Source organism: Acyrthosiphon pisum, chromosome X (genome assembly GCF_005508785.2).
Source record: "Acyrthosiphon pisum isolate AL4f chromosome X, pea_aphid_22Mar2018_4r6ur, whole genome shotgun sequence".
NCBI lineage: Eukaryota > Metazoa > Arthropoda > Insecta > Hemiptera > Aphididae > Acyrthosiphon > Acyrthosiphon pisum.
This window is the reverse complement of record NC_042493.1, coordinates 56,220,895-56,236,799: the sequence shown is the minus strand read 5'-3', so window position 1 is coordinate 56,236,799 and position 15,905 is coordinate 56,220,895. Positions and strand designations below refer to the sequence as shown.

The following is a 15,905-nucleotide window of genomic DNA, read 5'->3' as shown; positions in this document are numbered from 1 at the left end:
AGTTATGACTAGAGCCTTCTCGGCTCCTTCCCACGCAAAACTGTTTTTGCTATGTTGTACATTTGTAAGACGGAGACAACACATGCGGGTGTAGCGTATCCTCTTAATACGGCTTATTTGGTTTGTATTTTTGTAAATATCACTACGTCCGACAACACAACATATTTTGTTTGACTTGCTCTTATTCGTCTTATTTTCAGAGAAGCACAAGATGCTTAAAGTGAAATAACAAAAATAATAATACGAGTATCGACTACCGAAAAAATAATGTTAAACACATAGGTAGTTACATAGGTAGCTTACTATAAATAAAATTAAACGTATAACGTAGTACCTACGTACCTAATACAGTCACAGAATAATCAAAATATTATTATATCCCCTCACTAGGACTATACAATGTCCGCTGGAAGCTCTTTAACCTAGATGCACGACGTCTATAGCTTCTATAGTTCTATCTACAGCCATGTGATTGCTATGTGAAAACTTAAATTTCCTGCGTAAATTTAATTAATATTTTACGACAATAGTATTGTAATATATTTTATTTATTGTAAATAATCATAGCCCATAAGTTCCAAATTTAAAAAGGTGGATATATGGATGTCGCTTTGCTGTACAGTAGGGGCGTAGGGTACAAGTGTGTAATTGTATAATGGATTTGAATTCAATGATATAATATCATTTTAGGTATATACGAAAAACAATTCTGATAGGAGACGGTTTGTCAGAGTGGATATTTTATATTTTATTTATATATTTATTATAGTTATTATTAATACGGTAGCCGGTAAGTTGAATTAATATGAAGGACTTGCTGCAAAAAACAGATAAATCAACTTTTTGAAATTGTTCAAGATAAGCGAAACAAAATTTTATACCTAATATTATAAAATTACAACAAAATAACTAAAATCGTTATTCTTTGTTATAACGAAATTTGAACATAAAATCACTATGAAAAAAACCGTGTTTTATATTTTTGAGATATTTTGGTTACGGAATATCCTAATTACGTGGAACCTTGTTTAAAATTTTCAATCCTTATATTAGATATAAAAGTTGAAAATTTTATAAATTATTAACTACAAAATAATTATTAAATTGTAAATTTGATAAATATTGTCAAAAGCTTTAAATGCTTATAAAAAAAAAATTGTGCCTATGTATTTTTAATATTTTTCGATTGCTATTTTAACAATATATCAGGAGCCTTGTATTCAGTTTTCTCGCATTTTTACCCAACAAATAAAATTTTATTGATATTTATAGAATAAAAAACTAAAAAATTAATTTGCATTTGCCCTTTCCCCTTACCATTAGCGGGCCACTGTCAGGCCGGGTATGGGCTAGTTTTGGACTTTCATATAGTAGCTAATAGTCAATAGATAATATATTTAAGTATCCCTCTACATATTTATTCATTATTTTGTTATTGTTAATGTAATTGTTTGCGAGCAGTTTTTTTCAGTTTTATTTTGGGTCAAAAATTTTGCCCCCCATCTCAAAAACTGAAATGACGCCACTGAGGAGACGGCGAAACAAATACGTTTAATGCTTCTACAAAGCTATAGTTTTAAAAATGTATTGTGCATATAAATGCATATCTTGCGATTTTCGGTTTTTGGTTTTATTTTTTTAAATTTTTTTCCATTTTATACTTTTAGATGCGCATTTTAAATAATTTATCATTTAATCATTATTTTTTAGTTGACGCTTTTATTTATTTATTTTTACAACTTAAATAACGTTGAATTTAAAATTATATTTTGATTAGCGCCTGATCTTTCACTTCCTCCGGAATTTATAATTACAAGGTGGGGATCGTGAGTAAAAGCTGCAAGTTATTATTACGAACACCAATAAATATAAACCACCATAAAACAATTGAAGAAATTTTTTTTAAAGTTGAATCAAGTACCCGGTACAGCTAGTGAGAAAAATGATTCAAGAAAAGATGAATGTTTTAGAGAAAAATAAAGGTTAGCAAATATAGGCTTAAATTTCAAAAATTTTATCTGCCGAACTAACTTCAATAGGTAGTCAGAACACATGAAATCTTGAGCCATAGTGATTTAGCATATTTTAAAGTCACTATAAATGTCATTGATGCTGAATGTTCTTTTTCAATGTTCAAAGTGCTGTTAGCTGACAATAAAAGTTTTCAATTTGAAAATTTGAAAAAAATATCTTTTTGTTCAATGTACCTAACTTCCAAGTTAATAATTTGAGTTAATCTTAAATATTTGAAACAAAAATATTTTGTCAATTGTTCTTTAGTAGTTGAAGAAGTTGAAAGTTGAAAATTTTGAAGAAGTATCCAAATAAGAAAACTCATAAAATAAACCCAAATAATACAAATAATTAATTGTAACTTGTAAGTTGTAAATAAAATTTATTCATTAAAATAATAGGTACCTACAGAAAAATTGTTATTTTTTGTTAAAAAATATTCATTTTAAAATGCATATTTTGTATATTGAAGTGCATATTTAGTGATTTTTTAGAGCTACAAGTCCTCTGCCCTAGTTATGACAGACAAAAAAAAACACACAAACATCATTGTAAAATCAATACATTCATCGCTCCGCTCAGAATCTAAAAAACTAAAATAATTTAAATTTGAAATTGTCCGTAAACGGCTCAACACTTTTTTTTTTTTTTTGATAAAGGTAGACAAACTTATAAGAAATCTTGTATTACATTTTAAAATTTTAGATTTATAAAGAAAAATTTTTAGGAATTTCTTACTCAAAATAATTTGCACAATTTCGTGATTTTTACGCCTTTTGTCAAAATTCAAACTTAAATGCTTATACAAAAATTGTGACTATGTATTTTTTATATTTTTCAACTGTCATTGTTAGAATATATTAGGAATTATAATAATGTATTAAGAGCCTAGTATTAAACTTTTTGATCCAATGAATAACATTTTGGTGATATTTATAAAAAAAAATAACTAAAACATTGGAAACTATATATAAATAATACAAAACAAGTTAAAATATTTTGAAAATTTTATCAGGTATAAAAAATACTAATATAAAATACTCGGTGAACATTTCATGTACCTATCTAATGTAACTATGTAACGCTCATTTATTTTTAAGTTACACCAAACACCAAAATTGATTTTGTCGAACACCCAGGGCCTGATTTACTAATTTACTATTTACAATTTTCAATTTTGGGCCGCAATTGTCCATCTCTATACTTTCTTAAATACTAAAATAAAATGTATGCATATTGTATTTTTAAATTAGTAGTATATACATGAGTAGTTAGATCATAGAATAAAATTGTATTGTTTAAAAACTTGATTATTTAATATACAAGAACACTTTACACTTTCAATTCGTCTATAATTAATGTTTAATATTTATTCAAGTAAGGTATACAAATTAAAAAGCTAACGTATGTTTTTTTTAAAAAATTAGTATTTTTGATTATTAAAGTATTGATAAGTAAATTATTGATACCTAAGTAAAAGTTTTTAAGATTAATGTTTTAAGTCAAATTTGATTTCAGCCAATCAGCTTTTACAAACATTTCGATTGTGCGCTATATCCTATGTAGTAGATAAACTAGTTCTAAACGTAGGTAAATTTATCTAAACTACCGTGTAATTTTTTTGTTTCTTCTTTAATTTTCTATTCATTGAACCAATTAAGTATTTTTTTGACATATTAAATTATTAAAATTAATAAACAAATTTCCAATAGATATACAATAAATAATACGACTGATGCATATCACGTAACAACGCAAGACATTAACGTAAATACACATAGTAATGATACGACGATAATATTACGATAATAACGGAAATTAGATTTTGTATACTCACTAGTGTTAATTCTAATTTCTAAGCAATACTACAAGAAGAAAATCCTAATATTAAATAGTATAGTATATTATAATATAGTAGGTATACCTGGTTGTTTTGGAGTTTTAAACTGTCGAAGAATTTTGTGGTGACCAAATAGGGCTAGGTGATTATGTATTTAATCAAAAACGCTTAATACAATAAGTTATTACTACAATACTACTTACTAATTTTTATTAATAGCAATAATAATTGCTTAGATATTTAAGATTGGTATATTTTGGGACGCATAAACGCATTATTATTATTATTGCGTACCCATATAGGTATGCTTCGATCTTCGTCTGATCGTCCGCGAGAATGTGACTACTTCGTGCACTGCACGAGCGTGAGTCTCTCTCTACATTTTTTCATACTCTATTTTTTTTATCTTAAAGACTTTTCGGTCGGATCAAAGCCCGAATTTTCATTTTACTTCAAGTAGTGTTAGCAAGGTGGATTCTAAAAATAACAAATATTGTGCATTATTCAAATGCATAATTTCACTTCTATATAATAATAATTTAGAAAATATTTATGGGCAGTCACACTTAAATGTTGACACTGATTTATGGACTTTTTTTTGTGGTATTCTACATATAATAATAACTAAAAGGTTAGATAGGTAAATAAATAATTATAAACCCCCCCCCCCCAAAAAAAAAAAAAAAACTATGACGTAGACATACAAATTTGGCCTGGGTAATACATTTTTCCGGCCTAAATTTTTCTCCCAGGCCGTCCTTGCGTACGGAACCCTAAAAAACACACATCATTGTTAAATCAATACATTTATTGCTCCGCTCAGAATCTAAAATATTAGTTACATTATTATAATATTATATGTGCAGCGGCTGCAGCGATTATGCGCGGCGCGATCTGCGTGGGTGTCCGGTGCCGCCGGGACCATACCGACGTTCGACGGCGAACACGGCCGCCGACAATGCGCATCCAACCATCCATACGACCATGACGACTTTGAATTGTCGGTAGCTAAGCGCTGACGGGTGGCCGCTCTTGCGTGGCTTTATCTCGTACACCTGCTTGAACGTGGCGGGCGACATGCGGACTTCGGTCACCCGGCTTAGCCAATAGTCGATCAGCCCACTCTCAAAGATCCGCTGGATGACCAGGTTGGCCGGTTTCGCGTACGGCGACCGCTTGGCGAACCCAAAACCGATGTAAAACTGGCTCAAGCACGTTCGGGCCGTTCGCAGGTTGTTCAGCATAGCGACCGGCACTTTATCTGACTCCATGAAGTGTTTCTCGTACAGGCACTTCGTCAGAATCGCGTACCGACCACGCTTCAGTCGGCTGATCCGATCGTCCACGCTGCGTTCCGGTACGAACCGCTTGCTGAACTTCACGTGCACCGGATTCTACAAGCGTTTCGTGCAATAATGTTATTTTTGTTATTATTATTATTTATAGAGCTATTTGCCAAGAGCAATATTATTGTCGAATAATATTATTTAAAACGGATTAGGTTAACTAACTACACCCCATAATTTTCACCGTTTTTTGTCAACTCATAAGAATATGACGATATATGATTATGTTGTGATTGAGTTTGAAAAGTAATTGTAAAATTAAAAAATTTAGGTGTTTCACCAATATTGTATGCTTTTTAGTTTCCGCGTGATAATCTCGGCGCTCTTAATTCCCCACCTATTACAGTATGTTTGATGACAAGTTTGTTAAATGTATATAAAAATCATGTAAAAAAAATATGTAATAATCTTAAGGGGCCTCGCTATACTGCCGTCAATTTTAACTGAAAAGACCTAAGTATTGACAAAATTCAAGTTAGTTGACGTTGTCCGATTTTGATTCTGAAAAAAAATTTGAACTTACCAGAAAACTTGAAAATATGAACTTTTTCAAATCATAGCCCCTTAAAATAGAATTTCAAATTCAAATTTTGGATTCAAAAACTTCAAAAATGATACAAAAATCCTAAAATTCTATATTAAATGAAAAAAAAACTTCTTATTCTGATTCAAAAATACACGAAACGTGTATGTTATTAAACGAGCATCGCGTTGGTAGATTCGGAAAACAATGCAAAGCGCATCGAAAATCGAAGTCCCAGCCTTAAATAAAATACATTGAACCCAAATTTATGTTCATCAAAATAAATTTAGTTTTGTTATATTAGTTTTATGATTACAGAATATCGGATCTATATTAATATTATATCAGATATATAATGGTAACTGGTAAGAGCACTGAGCATTTATTATCTTTGATGTTATCACACACGTTTTTTGTTATTTTTAATTTTGAAGCAAATTATGTTTACGTAAATATTATGATTTAAAAATGTTCACACCCATGTAATAGGTACAGGTTACCTTAAGCCAAACGCTCACATATTTTTTTTTGAATTTCCACATCAGCTAGCACCCTAATATTAATAATTGATCAGCGATAAATTCTGATATAAAATTTAGAGTTTAGATCATAATATGTGTTATTGTGTTCCCCGCCTATTTTTCAATATATTTGTATTTTAATGTTAGTTATGAGTGTATGACTATATTGTGAGAATAAAGTTTGAAAAACGTATAGTTTTAAGCTTAGTTTTTATTTTATATTTGTACAGTTAATTCATAATAATTTATTATTACTATAAATAATTAATGACATTATTATTATACTATACAAGTCTAAGTAAAGAAGTCATCAATTATTTTCGTTCAACATATTTGTTTTTTTGTCGAATAGTTTGGTTATGTGTTTATATTGCAATGGACTAGGTAAACATATTTTATGCTTACATTTTTTAACACAACTCCATTCCACTGAAAAATGTCAAGATAAATAAAGTATGAACCTATTATAACTTATAACATAAGTGTAGTTTTATTTTATTATTATGAAAACCCGACATTTAAGCCACGTCTACGCAGAGACAATACAATAAGGTTCAATCGTTTGTGTTTTTAAAAAAAATTTTTATAATCACACGTATTTGAATATGTGATGGGAAATTTGAGTTTTTGTTTATTATTTTACAATTTTATGCGCAGAGCCAGCATAATATTTATATTGGGTATTATCGTTGATTACAATTACTGTGTTATAAACAATGGTATTATATTTCCACATTCCCACGGTAACGAATCTGCTGATAAAACAATTTTGAACGGACGATCGGCGTTGGTTGACTGACAAGTTGTTTGTCCCACGTCAGTTTAATTAAATACATAGAGCATTATTTGAGCATAATATATTATCATATTTATAAAGTAGGGAATATTTCACGGGATATTCAGAGCATTTTTCTTTCAGAACGTTCTTTAATTACCTAATTAACTAGATAAATAGATAATATATACAATTATTAAAGAGTATTTCAAGAAAAACGATACGCAGGCTTCCTAAAGTATTATTAAAAATGAATTTATTTTTTTTAATCATGGTTCATTTTACTGGACGCCTGGATAACACTATTTTGTTGTAATATGAAATAGGTATTATAGGTATATTCACTATATAGCTAATATAATAGTATACTATTTTTATTTTGAGCACATTTCATTCCAAATATTATATTCTTAGTAATATATTGCACTAATATCAGTATTTAATAATAACAACAAATAAATTCCGTACAATACAGATATAAAACATTTATTTTATCTATATATATAAGAATCTAACTTGATTTTGGAGACGAAGGAAACTGATTTGTTTGTTTATTTATTATTATTATTTTTTTATTTATTTGTTCGCACTTGCATTTTTCCATTCGAAATAATATATATTATTCATTGAACAAATAATTTATTGTTACATTTTTTTCTACCTTATCTCTATTCTATAATAAAAAGAATAAAATCTACCACTCCAGTGGTTGAATTCAAAATGTAGGATATATAATTTTTAGAAATTAGCAATAACAATAACTACAATATGTAATTATATTATATTATTTGTATAGCCAAAAAATAGTCATATGTTATTAAATTAAATTATAAAAAAATAATTTCTTCCGGAGGAAGGTCGGCAGCTAGTAATTTATATATATTTATTAATACTTACTAACACCTACTTTGGATTATAAATCACCTATTGGCTAATGGCTATTAGGTATAATATTATTTGTTTTTATTTCATGTAGGTTTATACACTCGACTGCTGGAGTGTACGACGTACCTATACTTATCAGTTATCATGTATAGATATATTATATTATACAGTTAAACTTCCCCTAACGGAAACCACCAAAGTCTAAATATTGGAAGTTTTTTTTTGAAACAAATTACAAACTTTTCATAAATCATAATTTGAATTTTCTGAATAAAGTTTCAGCTAGGAATGTGTCCGGTCTATGGCGGTATTTAGAGGTTTTATTGAATAAGTAAGGAATTTATAGGAATATACTTTTAGACCAGGTAGGTACTAGGTACCTAATTGAAACACATCAAAAGTTTTTAATGAATAAGTTTTATGATGTAAAATTAAAAATAACGATAACCCATCCGGGATTTGTATAGTAGGTACCTATATAAAATATGTTGGTTGGTATTGTATACTGTATAGGTACACGCTATAATCAGTTATAATACTGCAGCCTGCAGGGCCGTACTAATAAAGAAAGTAAAGTTTCTAGTATACACTTACCCAATTGTCTTGTGATTAATTAAATAAGTATACATTTTGTCCAAAACCTTAAAACCATGTTTTGAAAAAAAATAAATCGAAAGATCGCGGTTCACACGTACTTATATGATTCTTCGATTACAATAATATATTAATAACGGTTAACATTAACATAAATAACATATAATTAATATTTGTATACCCATATTATAGGTATACAAATTATTATCATTTTATCCCTGCACAAAATCATATAAACAACATTACAGTCTTACTTCCATTTTCAGTATGTACTCATAAGGGGGTGGATACGTAAGACCCCAATGGTAATTGGCTTTAACCATGTCTTCAACCTTCAAAACAATGTCAGTGTACTCGGGCGATGTAATGAATGAATAGAGAATGCTGGAAAACGAAGTTGACATGATGAATATAAACATGCACCACCAATTGATCAAATGTCTAATAGGTCCCATTCTGTAAGTACGTGGATTGTTAGTCAATAACATCATTCCGATAATCCAAAAGATTGTCGCTGATAACGAAGTAAATGCTAAAAAACAAGTAATAACATGTTTTATATAAAAATTTACATTTGTAACATAAATACCTAAAATAATAACTAATAATAGTAGCTATATAAATTATATGTCATAACTCATAAATATATTATGTATTAAAATCATATTTCTTTATTGGTAAAATACAAATCGAACATTTTTTCTTCAGATGTCATTTATACGCAGAAATATTTGTATATACCTATGAATAAAATCTATAGGTAACATAAGAATAAACCTATATGTGACGTAACTATGTAAGTATACCAACCGTTAATATTTTCATAGCCAATCTTTTTCTGAATGCCTGCCAATATCCATACTGTAATTGTCGTCAACGTCGCAGAAAATATAACTAATAGCCACAAACTTAACGGAAACGGTTTGAACAGCAGGTCCCATTTTTCTCGCAACGGCCGTGGCTTAGGGACCAAAAATTTCAAGCACGTTAATGTCCAAAATTTAGACATGTCCACGAACTTGGATTTTATATGATCAATCCAAAGCGAGCAAAATGACACATCGACCCTTTTAGTATACAACCATTTGAGTGCACCTCCAGTAATTGTGTTGTTCAACCACACTGTACCCCATTTGTCTTTGTCGTCAGACGTGTATGTGTCCCATGTGATGTTCAATCTTGTAGCGATTTCTTTGAATATAATACATTCAACGCCGTACGATAAGCCTGTATTAAAATATCACTTTAGGGTTTTTACTGGAGTTTATATTCTGCACTATATAAATGGATCATAGTGTCGTCGTATTCTCATTATTATACGCCTAGTAATTTGGCATAAGGTCGGACCCTGGTGAAACTTCTCATTTTAATAGTCTATCAATATTTAAAAACTTGTGTTTTACTTGAAAAAATACTTGGGATAAAATGTGTCGTATGGCTTTTATTACACAAGTTATTAATTTTTATATTGGGACTTTATTATTCTTATATCTTATGCACGAAATATGTGGACAATATAATTTTTTTTTGAATAATTAATCATAATTATATTATTTTGGGATTAAAAAGAATTAATTATTTCATATATAATTTGCCATATTGAAAAAAATTTTAAATGAACTATTTTTATGCAAAAAGGACAATGTTATTTATCGAATATACTCATAATTTTATCTTGGTCTATAATTTTTGTAATATTTTATATTAGAACATTTTAACTAGAACTATTTTCTTAAAAAAAATTCCATGTTTCTATCTGAACCTATCCTTCAGCCTTCACTTCGAATTGAAATTCGTCCACCAACAAGAATTAGACGCAAAATAGATGTATATAATATAGGAATAAAAATATGTAATAAAATTGGAAGTTTTATTGTATGGTTATTGTATAATAATAGCATAATAATTGTTACCTAAAATTTTACATAAGAAAAATTCAAATTAATCTTTAATTTAATTTTTATGACGGAAATAGCTTAAAAAACGTTCGAACTTATGCCAGGTGACAGTATAGCTACTGACTAGTATATTGCAGGACACGGGGGTATAAATAGGCTAGATATGTTCTGTTTAATAATATACCTGTACCTACTTACTTAATTTTCCCGTTCCATTGTCTTTTATCACACTACTAAAAAATGAATTGTTGTAAGCCAATAATTTGATACGGGTCTTATGAAAGTTTTTTACTTTTTGTTTTCCTTCCAAGTCCTAAAATTAATTGCATTTAATTGTAAGCCATATTATAATATAATTCACAATATACCAAGATAAAAATTAAAGTATAAATATAAAAATAATCAAATTAGAAAAAAAATGTCTAGCTATCTTTTATATAATTCTAAACATAATTATTGTGTTATAAAAAATATGCAATAAAAAGTATCATAATATGCCATATAATAAGCAGTGAAATTGTGGAAATATACGCAATAAATATGCAAAAATAAGTTTAAAAGTAGGTAATAATAAATAACTAAAAAAATTAAATCAATTTTTGATAACAATTGTAATATAATTTAATTTAAATTCAATATGAAATAAATACGAAATGTTATCAAAATATGCTAAAACATTCAATAACCCCCAAATAAGCAAAAATATGGAAACAAAATGTTATCATTGCTTGAACTGCCTTGAACCTAATCGAAATATTTTTCCAAAAATCTAAAAATATACAATTGCAAGAACTCCACACTCTGTACACAGTACACCTGTAGTTATTATATAGGTCCATAAACTGCACTGCAAATTATTGCAATGGTACCATGGCGCCACGGCACCATGTTATGTACTATTGTACTATAATAGTCTATAAATTACTGTCAATCACAGATACAGATTTTTTTAAGCTAAGTTATAATCAAAACATAACTGGTTTTTTGGATTTAAACATTTAAAATATAAATTATAATTGATAGGTATATTTTGCATTCATTATTTGATAATTTATTTACGATAAATTGCCGTGTTGTATATAAATTATTTACGAAAAAATTACTTGACAGTTGACACCGCATGTATTATATTTTCAATATATTGACTTGTGCAGTTATTACTTATTAGTGGATATTAAACATTATAAAACAATAAAAATATATTACGTACAATTTCAACGAGTTGTAGTGTGTTCTTTATTAACTAATAACTATTACCTATTGGATTAGCATTAGTTATAAAAATTAAAAGTGTGAATCCATACAAATTTTTATTAAATTCTCAAGTTTCTTGACGGAGAGAAATTTTTTAATTAAAAAATCCAAATTTCTATAATTAGTTCAAAAAGAGTCAACACATTTTAATAAAAATACGATGTGTTGAAAATTACAATTTAAATTTTTGGTGAAAATGTCAGTCATCGGTTATTCGTTTTTAAAATTGTGAATTACAATAAAATAAGAAAATCGTTTGTTCATAAATCGTTGTTTTCTTAAATTTGTAGCTATCCTTTTTTTCCAAAGTTTAAATTTCAAAGTTCAGACACTCTTAAAAAATATTTACGGAATTACGATAAATTATTTTATTAATTCCTGTAATAAAAACTTATAACAAGCCCTGTATTAAATGTTCATGCTTTTCACCAATGGAAACATTTTTTATCGCTACTATTAATTGAATAAAAACTAAATAATTTCTCATGCCTAAAAAAATTGTTCAAAAAGAGTCAAAATATTTAGAAAATGTTATCATATGAATACAATTCTAGTATAACCGCTTTCAAATTAAACGAAGGATGGTAGATACATTTCTACAAATAATAAATTATATGTATACAGCCAATGGCAAAAAGTACGACATTCTGGAAACGTTGTAGCGACATCGTGAAAACGTTTTATTTCGTTTATACCGCGAAAGATTGAAATATATGTATCAGGAACGTATATTATATGTTGTGATCGTGACGTGCGTTGAAAGAGTCGTAGACTATAAAATATGCCGCCGCCACGCCGCCACAGCTGCACGCCGCGTGCTGGCGACGTCAATACTGAAACGACTAGGCTGTGCGACCCTGGTACCACCGACTCCGTTTCATCAACGCAAACAGTCATCAACGGTATTCTTGAATCTAGTCGAAGGTTTTATCGCATTCGACAAAAATGATTTGTGGCATAAAATATTAAAAAATAGTAGGTAGGTAGTAGATACTATTTGAAAATTAAAAATTAACCGATTGAAAAAGGTTGGACTGGGTTACTTTATATATTTTTATGAATCAGTGACGACAAAATCATATCGAAGTTTGTATGAAATATTTTAGATTCTGACGTATGTACTGATTTTTTAATGATGTGTGTTTTTTGTTTGTGTTGCATCACCTGTAGGGCTCCGGGCTCGGAACTTTATGCGCTAAAACAATGAAATATGTGCATACCTACGTAAGTATGTAGTATAATAGATATGCTTTTAGATTTATGTAATTATTTTTTTTTGTAAAATAATATGTAATTATATGTAATTATATAGAATAAGCTCGGAAACTTTAATTTTTAAGAGTACCCGGTTGTCTCCGTGTTACAAGTGAGTAACATACCAAATTTTACTCTCAATAGATCAAGTTTAGCTCCGTTAGTTTAAAAATTAGAGTGAATTAACCTCTTATAAAATTTAAAGGTAAGAATATTATCAAGGTTAAATCTCAAAAGCTTTTTATTATATTTTAATTTTAAAGGGAGTTATGAGTATTTTAAAATTGTAAATTATTTGTACATCTTAAAATACTCATAACTGGCTTTAAAATTAAAATATAATAAATAGCCTATGAGATTGCCTAGATAATAATTCTACCTTTAAAACGTATAAAGAAGTCAATTCACTCTAAATTTTAAACCAACATAGCTAAACGTGATCTGAACCGTATAATAAATTATACTTTAATAGCAATAATATCATAAAATATACTTAGGCTGACAGACCGTCTTTGCTCAGAATCATATAAGTAGGTACCTACAATGATTTTATATCATTGAATTTAAATTTTACACATTCATTACAGCGACCCACTCGACAATTACCTAGTTCAACGGTATCCAATTGCGCACATTTTTTATAGTAGTTTTTAAGATAACCAAACTTCCTTAAACGCAGGGGCGTCATTTGGGGGGGGGGGGGCAGGGTGTGCAATGGCACCACTAACTTAAAAAATGTTAACAATTGGCCTGCCATTAATACTCCAATGCGCCGTCATAATTAACTTATACATGTTTTCATATATAGGTAATATAAAATATATATATATTAAGTTTTTGTATATGTACAGTAATGACATTAGCTGGTTGCTTTAACTGCTTATAAGCTTTTAATTCTTTGAATTGCTAGCTATTTAAAAGTTGCATTAGTCGTTATGAGTTTCAATTAGAATTATAAAAGGGAAGAAAAAAATATTTACATAGGTTTGCATAGGTTTCCTACATTTATATATATATAAATATATATATTTTTTTATGGCCTGGTGAAATGTCAAAATTGGCCAGCCTAAAAGTTTGCACACCCAGAAAAAAAACTGAAATGACGCCCCTGCTTAAACGTTTCACGTGTTAAAACTTAAAAATAAATTGTAATATTTATTATTCCTTAGTTATGACTTTTTATGAGTTAATAAATAAAAATATAAAATCAGAAACATGGCTAATTTGTTAGCAACACAAAATATGGAAAAGCTTTCCATCTTACATTGCTCGTTTTGCAAAACCGTTAATGATAATTGATAACATAAGAAAATCGTTTCCGGGGAGCACTCATGTCTCATGGCACTCATAATATATACTATATTGAATAATAGCAACGTTTTACTATAGTTACTTAAGAATTTATTGCACATGCATAATTACTGTTTATTGGGTAAAGAAATTAGGTAAAATTAGTTAAAAAGTTTATTATATATATAGGTAATAGGTATATATTATAATTTATATTTAATATATTTGGGATTTCAGAATGCGTATCAATTATAACTTATAAGCAGGGCTCGGAACTTATAATATTTGCTTATTTTTATGGTTGACATGGGTTATGCTTTTTTCAAAGATTTTTTAAAAAAAAAGCTTATTTCCAGCTTTCCTAGTAATTTTTTCTTTTTAGCATATCTTTGCTTTAAGTATGATCTATGGTGACAAGTGCTACTAACAAAAACCTAGAAATTTTAGTTAATTTATTTTTATTTTATTTTTGTTCATGGTACATAATAAAAATAATTTTTCTCCTTTGTACCTATTATAATATTTCCTAGTAATGAACACTGTAAACCGTATTTGCTCGTTTCTCTATACCATTAATGGACAATTTAATCAATTTTTTTTTCGGTTATTCTTAAACACTTTAAAATCTATTTTTTAAAAAAAAAAAACTTTAGTAAGAAGTATAATTAAGAAGTTTAAATGTTTCAAAAACTCAAAAAGGCTAAAAAAATGTTAGTGATGAATCGTTTTATGTTTTAAAGTAAAAAAACTTAACAAAATATAGAAAAACATTGTATTGAAAGTTTTTGTCGTGTTTTCTTTTGCTTCTTTTAATATTTTTAAGTGCTTATAATGAAAGCATTTAAGTACTTTTTTTCAGCGCTTATTTTGATTATTATTATTATTATTAAGTGTTATTAGTCCCGAGCCCCTGCTTATAAGCATTAATTATTAGGAGATTCTGAGTATCCACTATACTTCAGTGACACTGGCCTTCAACACTGCTATTAAATCCAAGTAGCTAGTGCAGTTGAAAATTGAAATACATTACACTACAAAACAAATATGTGTCCAATTATTTATTATAGTCTTATAGAAGCTTAATAGGTTCCGTTTCAGCCATATTATTAGGTGTCTTGTACATATTGTATTCTGAACTACGTCTTGGGATTGTGTGATTTTAAGTTTCCACCAACTTCACTGTCACACTACGTACTATTATAATTATTTATTTTATTACGACATTACTGTTATTAAATATACATATATTTAATTTAAATAATTAATAATACACTAATTGAATATATAATTTATGTATATTATATTATACATAATTATTATTATTTAGGTATTCTCCATAGTAACTTTTTTTGCATATAAAACCTTTAATACTTTCTTTCTATAACTTATTCGGCAGCAAGATAAGTTACAGTTGTTAGTTGTTACTTGTTACTAGGACCTTATATAGTACCTTACTAGTTACTATTATTTTGGTTAAGGTACACATCTAATGTATTTATTATTGCAGTTAGAGTATATATATGGATACTGAATAGTTACCTAATTTTATTATTTAATATACTTACATGTCTAAACCATTGGTCTTGATGCTTGGAAATAGGGACGAATTTCTTGAAGTATATGCTCATTTGATACACTGCTTCTTTTTGTGGATATACATTTATAAGTATAACATCTTTGTAATTGAAATACGAAGGTGAATACTGAAACAT

General features: G+C 28.2%; 1 protein-coding gene across 1 annotated transcript in view; it reads right to left on the bottom strand.

Annotated features, from left to right (window-relative positions):
* Positions 1 to 15,905, bottom strand: part of LOC100575385 (probable glutamate receptor) — a 19,101-nt gene extending 3,196 nt beyond the window's left edge. The window contains exons 1-6 of the mRNA XM_029485202.1: positions 15,759 to 15,905; positions 10,594 to 10,708; positions 9,308 to 9,724; positions 8,752 to 9,029; positions 4,781 to 5,247; positions 4,558 to 4,626 (exon numbers count right to left, since the gene is read on the bottom strand). Coding sequence (XP_029341062.1) covers positions 4,558 to 4,626; positions 4,781 to 5,247; positions 8,752 to 9,029; positions 9,308 to 9,724; positions 10,594 to 10,708; positions 15,759 to 15,905 — 1,493 coding nt within the window. The remainder of the gene's footprint in view (positions 1 to 4,557; positions 4,627 to 4,780; positions 5,248 to 8,751; positions 9,030 to 9,307; positions 9,725 to 10,593; positions 10,709 to 15,758) is intronic.